At 37.5% G+C, this 12,122-nt stretch overlaps 1 protein-coding gene across 3 annotated transcripts in view; it reads left to right on the top strand.

The window, feature by feature from the left end:
* The window catches only part of glrba (glycine receptor, beta a), a 32,210-nt gene extending 23,667 nt beyond the window's left edge, over positions 1-8,543 (top strand). Inside the window, exons 9-11 of one of the 3 annotated variants that reach the window (XR_007185894.1) lie at positions 2,933-3,003; positions 3,146-3,294; positions 6,311-6,443. Coding sequence is in view for 2 of the 3 variants with exons in the window: in XM_048197618.1 (XP_048053575.1) it covers positions 3,146-3,294; positions 6,311-6,469; positions 7,799-8,095 (605 nt within the window). In the remaining variant the exon portion in view is untranslated. Of the gene's footprint in view, positions 1-2,932; positions 3,004-3,145; positions 3,295-6,310; positions 6,470-7,798 lie in introns of those variants that run through there. The other 2 variants (XM_048197619.1, XM_048197618.1) reach the window with 2 other exon arrangements.
* The last annotated feature ends 3,579 nt before the right edge of the window (positions 8,544-12,122 follow it).

Genomic DNA, 12,122 nt, shown 5'->3' with positions numbered 1-12,122 from the left:
TCCAGGAACCAGGTCCAGTTGGGCCAATAGGGCATAACTAGCAGGACCTGTTCTTCGTCATCCCTGACTTTGCACAAGGTTTAATGCAAGTAGGCTCACTGGAGGATACGCATATTTGCGAAGGCCCCACTTACCTGGTTCCACGGTTAGGCAGGGGGCGCAGGAGAGGCTTTGGTTGCCTTCTCGAACTGCATGCTGTTGCCCGCTGTTTCTGGCCTTCCACTACTCTCCATACCATCTTGGAACCCAGAGATAGAGGAGCTTTTTTAAAAAAAATTTGGTTACCACTGTAACTCCAGTGGTGAAACAATCTCAAAAGAAATCTCTGCCTGGCCCTCCTTCTATGGGGAAGAGCAGCCCCACCCATCTCTGGGTTGCCCGTCTCAGGGGTGATTTTTCACTGACCACTTAAGCAGCAGCAGAGATGGGTGGCGTCGTCTCCCTGTGGTGGACACAGTAGAGCAGGCTGTGCCGGAGTTTTTTTTTTTTTTTTTTGCCAGGGACGACACCCTTGGCGACAAGCAGACTGAGGGGCAGCCTACGAGGAACTCAGTGGTTTGTCCGGGGAAGCTCCCCGGTCTGCTACTGAGGAGAACGGCTGGGCTCAGTCCCCAACAGTGTCGCCGAAAAAGCCACCTTGTGAGATGGGAGCGTCGAGAAAGTGTTTTTAGCTTGACTACCTCTCGCACCTCCGCAAGGTAAGCCAGGGGGCGTTTCTGGACCACTGAAGTGGACATCGTCTGGCTGAGGGCCTGCACTGTGATTTTGATCACGGTTAGTCAACAAGCGCAGCTCAACCCCGGCTCAGAACTACCCTCATGAGAGCCTTGGCCTCACATGCAGGTCGGGTGTGGTCTGTGCACAGTCACCCCACCATTGAGGGTAGTGAGAGAGGAAAAAAACATTATGCAGATTTTGGCACTTTTGTCGTTCCATATTTTTGCCACCAATATAGCTCCATACTGCCAAGTTTTCCATGCACATCCGGAAAGACCTGGGAAAGCATGGCTGTAAACTCTGAATCTGAGTCAGCATAAGCACACACCATTACAGTGGGTAGCGTCACCCTCATTTACAGAGCATAACAGCCCTCTCTCTGATGCAGCAATCGACATTTGACCCTCAGCTGGATGAATGAAATGAAATGCTAGGTTCCCCTATGAGAAGGACCAGCAACCCAATCCAGAAGCTGCACAGCTTGCAATGCGCTAAAGAGGGAGGGGCCCTAGGGGGTTGATTCCCCGAAGGAGAACCCTCAACCTTAAGTCACCCAAGCTATTTCACCAAAGTAGACCTCTTCTGGTGTACCAGAGAGGGCGATACAATGGAGAATAGGCAAGGAGACCACGCATCTAGAGATGCCTGACAGCTCGACGGCACACGACATGAAGAGGAACGAGAGGTATTGCCACATACTCCTGAAGCTCTTTACCGGGACTATAAAGGACTCTCACTCACACACACACACATTGCGAGGTCTTGTTTCACCCAGTGTACAATTCTGAGCGGTATTTACCCTGTCTGTCTGCCTGTTTCTGATCCTGTCTGTTCCCTGTGTTCGTATCTCTGCCGCCTGCCCTTTGGACCTTTTGGATTGTTTATTGTTTCCTGGTTTTGTGAACGATATCTGCCTGCCCTGATTCTTTGCCTGTTCCTCGACTACGATTCTGCCTGCTCTCTGCCATACCTGTTTGCCACTGTTTGACCATTGCCAGTTTAACTACGAACTCTGTTTAATAAAACCTGCAGATGGATCTTACCTTGAGTCCTGCCTCGTTACACTTACCAGCCATAAAAACAGCTTGAGAACAGCCTTCTGACGCTGTCAAAACAGCTATTTGCTCAATAATGGCAAACGAAACACAATAATAATAAACAGAAAATAAAGAGAGGACTTCGACCCTGCTGGTGTGCTGTATGCCCGCACTTGAAAAAAAGAGAAGTTCAACTAAAAAGCTTGACTCGTCTTCTAGCAGACACTTGCTTGCCTCAAGTCAGGAACAGGAACAAACACTGTTTGGCTCCAAAGTGAAAAGCTGAAGATGCAACGCACCTGCTGCTCATTAAATACCCGCTCTGCGTGGCAGAACATCTGATACATATGATTGCATGCCAATATGCATTGGCTCGTTTTAGTTACACTAGAAGTAGATTGGGCTCTCTAGCGAGATTCCTTGGTCTGTCCAACGTACATCGAACGTGACCGACTGAATGGGAACTAAAGGCTTAAATACAAAGGGAGAAAAACAGGTGTGCAACATAATAAGTAACCAAGGAAACTAAAAAGAGAAACAGGCAGACAGGGAAAACTAAAACACAAACTGAATATAAATCTGACAGATGGTTTTATAGAGGGAATGCTTTTTGATGGGGGATGCCATCTCCCCACACTCCTCCCTCAAATCAGGCAGCGTATATCAAATCAGACAGCATATATCAATTTCTATAAATAACTAAAAAAATTATAATGAGTGAAATAATATAAAATATTTGTTCAGAATAAAATAAAAATAAAGAATAAAATTCTTGAAATCCTAGAGCCACCTCAACTAGTAACGTCTAATGTGCAAAATAATAAAAAGGCAGCAAGTCACCCGATCTTCTTTCGCTTTCTCTTTCTTCTCAAGAGTCTTTCTCTTCTTTTTTTATCCTCTCCAATTTACCCATAATCCTCCTTAATCTTGCTTTGAAATGACTTAAATATTATGTACTCCAATGCTGAAATTTCTGTGAGTTTTCAAAAATAAAATAGTTTTAGGATTATTTATACAGTTATTGAAACATCTGGACACACAAAGGGGTAAAAAAAAATGTTGAAGAAAGAGACATCTTTCCACTTACACTGGGAACTTCATCCACCAGTCATTCCCATGATTACCCGAAATCCAACCCGTTTTTCCTCTCTCATCTCTCCATATTCCTCTTCTCATAGGCTCCACCTCTCCTTCATTCCTTTCTCTCATTTGTTCATCTGTCCATTCCAGGGATGGCTGTCACTTCCAGGTCAGTTTTAAAATTCAAGCGTTTTATTAAAGGAAACTCAAGATATCTGCTCAAGATCAGGGCACAGTGAAGTGATTTATGTAGTTATGCAACTACATGAGGAATTTGTCTTTTTTTTCCCCCCATCTCTCTCTCTCTTTAGGTATTCTGTCTGTTCTGTCGCTCTCGTCTGAGTGTACATCTCTAGCATCTGAACTTCCTAAGGTCTCCTATGTGAAAGCCATTGATATCTGGATGATTGCCTGTTTGCTGTATGGTTTTGGCTCTCTTGTGGAGTATGCTGTGGTTCAGGTGGGTATGCACATGTCTGCTGTTGTCTTGCATTGAAACATTTACATTTCCTTCACTCAGCACATTGCAGAACTACAGATTTAACAGCTGCTTTAGCACACTATATGGGTTAAAATAAACTAGCTTAAAATACACTCTCACTAGTTTATTTTTCTGCTGACAATATCCAACAGAGGAGAAACATGCATCACAGGAGTATTCAGTCCTTTTTGTCATTTTCCTGAACATAAATTTTAATCACAGTGACTATTGGCAGACTATTTTGTCTTGCTAAGATATATTTCAGAGGTAGCATTGTATGTACCCTAAAAACACATAATTAAAATGAAATGCTGTTTTAATACTCTTTGCATAATTTCACAAATGTACAGATTGAATAAATACAATTTTTAATAAATTAATATATATATATATATATATATATATATATATATATATATATATATATATATATATATATGCACACACACAGCTAAGAGACCACTGCAAAATGTATTTATATGTGTATTTGAGTAAAATAAAAAAATTTATTTTGTTTACTGGCAACATTTTTTCCAAATTTCAAATAAATACATTGTCATTTAGAGCATTTATTTGCAGAAAATGACAACTAGTCATCAAACAAAGCCAAGCTGCTTGAATTTTTGCACCAGGAGTGGCATAAAGTCACCTAACAGCAATGTGAAAGACTAGAAGAGAGCATGCCAATACGCATGAAAGCTGTGATTGGAAATCAGGTTTATTCCACCAAATATTGATTTCTGAACTCTTCCTAATTCTTTTTAGTATTGTGTTGTTTAAAAATGAATATTGTTTTCTCGTTGTCTTTGCATTATTAAAGGTCTGAAAACATGACATCTTTTTTTGTTATTTAGACCAGTTATCATTTTCTGCAAATAAATGCTCTAAATAACAATATTTTTATTTGAAATTTGGAAGAAATGTTGTCAGTTTATAGAATAAAACAAAAATGTTAATTTTACTCAAACACTGTTACATAGGGTGAACTAAACAAAGGAGAAACAAATCCAAATGCAGTGAGTTTAATAATAGAATAAACATAATAACAAATCCAACATGGAGAACAGAGAACCATGGAACAGAATGAGTGCACCAAACCACCAAACATAACATCCATGTAGGACAGGACTCAACAAGGAACACAAGAAACACAGGTTTAAAATACACAAGGGGTAATTTCCAAACAAGACTCCTGGGAACAATCAAAAAACTAATCAACAAGAAAAACTACAAAGAACTACAAAACATGGTGCAGAACAGGAAATGACATAAAAGTCCACACAAGACGAGGGGTACACAGGCTGGGATCATGACAAACGCATATAAATAGTAAATCCAGATAAACTGTTCATTTTGCAGTGGTCTCTTAATTAATTTATTAATTTTAAAATTTTAATTTTATTTATTGCACATGATTTTATACAACTTCAGGCACACACACACACACACACGTATATATATATATATATATATATATATATATATATATATATCTTTAGTTGTCATTCTGGTTCAGTACCATGGACAGCACCATTCAATACAGTATGTGTTGTTTATGTGCAAGTCATTTGCACAATAGATCTTTTATGTTGTATGTTCTTGTATGAGATTTCCAGTCTTTCTGCTAAGGCAAACTTCTGTCACTAAAAGTAGTAAAACACAATAGGTTGTACATTACAGTAATTTTACCACGGTGTTCTAAGGCATGACACAAAGTACAGATCAGTGCAAGTAACGACCTTTTCTGGCTTTTTACTTTAAATTGATAAAAGACACCAATGTTTAATACATTTATTTATAATAATAATTTATATATTATTAATAATTGATATATTTTATATAATTCTTGAAACTCTAGGCTAGTATTGATTAACAAGCAGTTTGCCATTCAAACTATCCATTTTGTAATAATTGCTTTCTGTTCATGTAGCAATATTCTGATATTTTCTCTCTCCGGTCTTTTAGCTATGTGTTTTTTGGACCATATTAGCTGGATTTCTATCCCAGTGTGTTTGACTTTGACTACGACTCTTACAACTTTATCCCAGTACCCAAAATGTCTTATATAGCTGTTCCTTAAATAGGAAAGTAAAAAAGGCTGATGGAAATGCACTCATTTCAAGGAGAAAATAGATCAGTAATCAAAGCCTGAAAACTGAAAGCAGAACAGCAACTGCAAGAAAAATCCTTACTAAGGAGCAATGAACTCCTCCTGAACTATGATACAGATGTACAGTTCCTGTGGTTACATTGTCCATCAATCCTGAAGAACTAGGGTAACAGCTCTGGGAGCACAAAGCCAGATAATACTGCAATTTACTTTCTGCAATTACTGAATAATATATTCTTAATTCTGTGCTTAAAATGCAGAAATATGAAAAGTGACCTGAACTGGAGTGATAATGGAAAACCTCCTGCATTACAAATATTATTGTCAGATTTTTTGAATTTTAATTTTATTTTAAATTTTTTTTAATTTTATCTGGATGTGTCTATTACTTGGACACTTAAGCTAAGCTTAAATGAATGAATTTCATTTTTCATATTATTTTTTATTTACTGTTAACCAACAGGTCACAATGTTAAGTTTTCCTCAGGTTCTAACAGATGTAATTGCATAAAAGGCATTGAGTAATTATTATTAATTGAGTTTGACAGCCAGAAAGTGTCCAAATATCAGAATTGTTTTTGTGAAATGCATAACTCGTTTTTGTGGTTAAAAACATGAGACACAGGTCAGTGAAATGAAAAAATCAAAAGATCTAGAAAGAGGTTTTTAAAAGTTGAACTTCTTTTAACCTGAACGCCATGTTTTTTAGAATGCCGCGTCATGCACGAGACGATGCAAAAGACATGAGACACAAGCGCAATGGTTAAAGACATTGGTCTAGTGTGTTTACATAGAAGAACAATCGAAAAGTAGTGCAGTACAATGGAAAAATGTGTTCTGTGTAAGTGGCCCAAAGTGTCAAAGTGTCTTTGTGCTGTGTCCCAGGTAATGTTGAACAGTCCCAAGCGCATTGCGGAAGAAAAGATAAAGATGGCTGAGAAAGAAAAAGCAAGAATAGAAAAAGAGAGCAAGATACCAGCCAAAACTAACAGTGCCAATGGTACTGGTGGGACACCTATACATGTCAGCACACTACAGGTCAGTGTGAGTATGCACATGTATTCCTTTAAGTAAGATGAATGTGTGCATTCATGTGTGTGTGTGTGCTCTCTTTCTGAAGAAAAAATTTTGTATTCACATATACATATATGTGTGTGACTGCGTTCTCTCTATGAAGGATGTATGTCTTCTCTTTATATAAGATGAATGTGTGTGTATGTGTGTTAATGGGTACATGGGGAGATGAAATGGCTGTAATTGAGTCTACTGCTCTGAGCGTGCTCAGTGGGACATGGGTGCAGAGAAGAACAGAGGATTCTGGGGGACTGAGAGTAATGTGACCCGACAGCACTGAGGCCTGAAGCTATGACAGAGCAGCACAGGAGTTCACAAGTGTGTGTGCACTTGCATGTGTGTATGTGTAAGGGTTAGAGGTCATATTACAAACAATATTTAAGAGAAATGTCTTGTGAGGATGACTGAAATTGCTTCCCTGGAGATTCCCTGAAGTTCACGAGAAACTTGTCATTTTTAGAATAAAATATAATGTTCCAATCATACGTTTATCATTTTGCATTTAACTGACTGAATTGACAATATACTTGTTGGTTTTGACTACCTTTTCTCTATACTACTCAGATTAACACAGCAACACAAACATACGGACAGACAGACAGACATTCAGACAGATAAATAGATAGATAAATAGATAGATGGGTAGACATGCAGATAGATTTGATCAAATGCTCTGTACACAAATTGTAACCAACCGCAATCATGTTGTGATGGTTGGATGGATGGATGGTAGATAGACAGACAGATAGATAGATAGATAGATAGACGGATGGGTAGACATGCAGATAGATTTGATCAAATGCTCTGTACACAAATTGTAACCAACCGCAATCATGTTATGATGGTTGGATGGATGGATGGATGGATGGATGGATGGATGGATGGATAGATAGACGGGCGGATGGATGGACAGATGGGCAGATAGATAAATAGATAGATGGACGGACAGATGGGTAGACAGGCAGATTGTATCAAATGCTCTGTACACAAATTGTAACCAACCGCAATCATGTCGTGATGGTTGGATGGATGGACGGACGGATGGACGGACGGACAGATAGATAGATAGATAGATAGACAGGCGGATGGACGGACAGATGGGCAGATAGATAGATAGATAGATAGACGGGCGGATGGACGGACAGATGGGTAGATAGATAGATAGACGGGCGGATGGACGGACAGATGGGCAGATAGATAGATAGACGGGCAGATGGATGGACGGACAGATAGATAGACAGATGGATGGATGGATGGATACATGTCTAAATGACTTTTGCATGTTTCATGTTTGTATAGGTTGTGGAAAACCGCAGTAAGAAGGTGTGCACTTCTAAATCAGATCTGCGCTCAAATGATTTCAGTATTGTCGGTTCTCTCCCACGAGATTTCGAACTCTCAAACTTCGACTGTTATGGCAAGCCCATAGAGGTCACAGATGCCACCGGCAAATCACAGAACAAGAACAACAAGAAGCCATCACCTCCGAAACCCGTCATTCCGTCCGCTGCTAAACGGGTTGATCTCTATGCACGAGCTCTGTTCCCTTTCACTTTCCTCTTCTTCAATGTTATTTACTGGTCTGTCTACCTGTGACCATGACAGAGTGTAAGTGTGTGCGTGTGCTTTTATTTTGATGAGGGTCATGATTAAGCATGAACAAAATGTTGAAATGTTCATCCTTTACATTCTTTGACGTCTGTTAAATAGTCCTGCTTATTTGTATTTGTCCTTAAAAGTCGCTTTTTGAAATGTGTAGCTGTAATACGAGCAGCATGACTTGACAGACAGTGTGTGCTCAGCCATGTTTGGCCCAAACTGCTAGATAGTGATTCACTCAATGATGTCCCATGCCAACACTTCCATAAATATCAGTTGTTTATAACCTCTGGCAAGAATGTGCTTATGGAATACAGGACTGTATAAGATCTGGACACAAACAGCATGCCGTTTTCATAATGGGCTTATTGCATATGAGTCTGTGATGAGAAGGGATTAAACTGCTGTTATTGAGCCATACAATAAAGATCCTTCATCAGCTACATTCTCTTGTTGTCTATATTATTTTGCTTGATCAGATGTTTGCATTATTGACATTCTGTTCAGGGATTTGTTTTAAACTCCTCCAATTAATTTAGCAACTTAATGTACAGACTCATACAAACATAACATACATTCAAACTTTTTTAAATCATGTTGTAATATTTTCATACTGAATTACAAGCGGTTGTCTTTCGTAAATCTATTTGCATTCTGAATTAATTACTCCAGTCTTGCATATGTTTAGCCATTTTTATCTGCCTTTATACTGCACACTAGAGTTGATTCTTGTGTGCAGCCGCCTGAAAATAAGACACATGGTCAGTGTCATGACAACGGCTCTGCAGGATTTCATTTTATGCAGAAAGACTGAAACAGAATGCCTAAAATTTTACAGTATTGCTGCCTTGCAAGCATTGGTATTTCCTTCAGGAGATATTGTGTTAAATACTTAAAGAATACATTCTTTTTGTAGGACTGGGCTTCATCAGTGGACAGATGTATTACATTCAGCATTACTCTAAAACATTCATTTCACCATTCATTTTCAATAATATATTAATTCAAGATTATATTATGAAAAACTCAATGTAACATGTAAACTGTAATAAAACATTATTCTCTGATTTGTGTGTGTGTGTTAATATAGACTACTAATTAATGCATGCATTGTGCAACACTTTTGGTTGTGCTAAATACATATGTTGAGTTCTTTGACTTCATATAATCTGCACTTTGCAAAAGTTCGCATCCAGACCGACTCGGATGTGTTTTTCCTTTGTAGAAAAGTTAGGATATTTGTAATAATGAAGCCCAGTCCTACATAAAAACATGGGAAAAGTAGGGAAATTACGTGCCGCAGTTAATCATACAATTGGCTGAATCTGTATGAATGACGTCTGCAAAATGATGCACTTAATGCATTGGAATGGTGCGAGAAAGCAGCTAGTCAAACTCACACATGCACTATGCATATTTGAAATAATCTAATCTCTACAGATTTTGCATATTACTGTATACATCTCCTATCTATAATAAAATGAACTTTGAATGTTATAGTACTTATATAACAGTCTGTAGTGTCTCCCTTACAAAAAAACAAGTTTATTCAAGTGTGCTATTAGTATTATTCTTTTAAACTAAAATAAAAATGTATACTTTCAGTCTATTTTTTATGTACTTCTCAGAAATATATTTCAGTTGTTTATATACTCTATATGCTATATAATATAACTTGTATATACTATGCAATCTTTTGATTGGGATATATTTAAAAGTATAAATAAGTATTCTAAGTATACTTGGCTTGTAGTTGTGTTTATTTTTCTGAGTAGCCTATTAAATACTTTTTTCACATAGTTTTAAATACTCTTATAAACTTACATTGTTTGAAAATATTGATTTATAAAGAAAACTCATGTATACTTGCAGTATAAAACTACTAAACTATTAGTTTACTGAGAGTATACTGAGAGTGAACTAGTAAACTATCAGTATACCTATAAGTTCACTTGTAGTATAGTTGCAGGGCAAACAAAAAACGTAATTGTAAATTAGTTGTGTAACAAGTTGTGTACTTGTTACATCCACCAGCTGGAGTGCCCATGATCTCCACATGAGGGCACTCCCCCCGACTCGCTTGCTTTCCCATCATGAACTTCAATTCCCATAACCCATTGCCTAGACTCATTATTGTTTGATCACTTCCACCTGCGTCTCATTATCTAGTTAAACTCTGCCTATATAAGCCCTGTATTTTCACTCGTTCTTTGTGAAGTCTTGTATGTGTTACACTGCATTTCTGAGTGCTGTTTCTTGTTTTCTGTGTCATGGTTTTGATTTTCTGCCTGTCTCCCTGGATTTGCCTGTGTCTTGGACTCTGTTATTATCTGGATTGATTGCCCTGTAGTGATGCAAAGTCTGATTCATTTCCGCGAACTGGTTCTTTTTGGACAGTTCGACTCAATGAACCGGTTCAAAAAGCCAATTCATAGGTTCCTGACATCATCATGCAGTGATGTCACTATGCATTTCTTTTCTATCAACTCAGTGTCATGTTATATCAATGAAAGATTCAAATTTGTGTCAATGCATATTGAAACATTCAAATAAAAAGTTATTTGTGTCAACGCATATTGCTGATTATTGCCTTTCATTCACTTAAGTTAATGGGGTTTGTGGTCACAGTTTCATTCGCGGATCGACTGACCAATACTGATTAGCATCTTGGGATAAGATTCACAACTACGGCACACATTTGATGCAAAAACATGTTATATATGTCTTAATAATCCAATTTCATAAACTCATCGATTTCACTTGAAAACGTAAAATATAATCTGCATGTACTATAAACCATTGTAAAATATATTTACATCTCTCAACTTGAAGGTTTTTGCAGCTAATAAAATGCTATTTAATTACAGTACATAGCACAGCATTGTATCGTCAACTCACTCATCAGACTCCCCGGTAATCCTTGGCAAACTTCAACAGTTGGTTGAACCGGCACATTTGGTTCTTTTTGAGTCTGACGTGCTACTTAGGCTGTGCGTCATCAACCCGGAACTAAACTTCGATTCAGTCTATCTATCTAACTGATCTGTGGATTACCCTCAATAAAGCTGCTTTTGGATCTCTGATGGATCCGAAATGGTCAATATTCATATTCATGCACTTTTATTAATATTTATGTTAATCGTTTATGGCTTATGATTTATCAGTTTCACTTTTGATTTTCTATATTTATGTACTATATGTATTAATTCTTATCATATTTTCAAGTATTTACTTGTTATTGTACCCTCATGGTTATTTTTATTTTATATTTACGAGTATGCTTGCTATGTTCAATTGTTCTTCAAGTGTTCCAGTGTGACAGCCAGGTCATGCTGACACGTTTGTGGTTAGACATTGGACGGCTGCCAATTACTGTATAAGTGGTGTTTTTCAGAATTAATCATTTGAATTTGAATCTGATCAAAATATGTCTGTTATTTTTCCTGATGACATTTAAAAGGGTAAGATTTGCAAAATTCCCAAAGGGGGTCAAAACAACTCTATAACTATTTTTGACACTGGACCAGAGGACGACGTAATGGGTGAAATTAACCTTTTTCATTTTAACAAAAACATCAGTTTGTGTGGGTTGGGAATTTCCCTGTATGCTTATGGTATAATATGGACTGAGTTGTTGATAATTCAGCTTTTTTCCTCCTTTGCTCTCCTTGGCTTCTAGGCCCTACTTCTTGTCTTTTATCTGCAAATGTCTTAATTATTGCTCTTTTTGATCTTCATCTATTAGATACAATACTCTGGATTTTACAATACTCTAAATTTTATTATTAACTATTGACTAATACTTTATGATGGCTAAATTTAATTGTAATGAATAAATAATTTTTCATCAACTTTATCATCTGCCTGGATCTCATTTTCCCAAGTTTTTGCATCAATCTCCAACCTAAGTCTCAGAGCAGTTTGTGACAGTACTCACAGTTTTCTACTATTAGCTTAAACAAAGTTTATTTAAAAGTATACTTTTATACACTAAAGTCCTAAGTATTGAAATACTGCACTTACA

Source organism: Megalobrama amblycephala, linkage group LG7 (assembly GCF_018812025.1).
Source record: "Megalobrama amblycephala isolate DHTTF-2021 linkage group LG7, ASM1881202v1, whole genome shotgun sequence".
In the NCBI taxonomy this organism is placed as follows: Eukaryota; Metazoa; Chordata; class Actinopteri; order Cypriniformes; family Xenocyprididae; genus Megalobrama; species Megalobrama amblycephala.
Note: the sequence above shows the minus strand (reverse complement) of the source record. Positions and strands in the feature narration are given on the sequence as shown.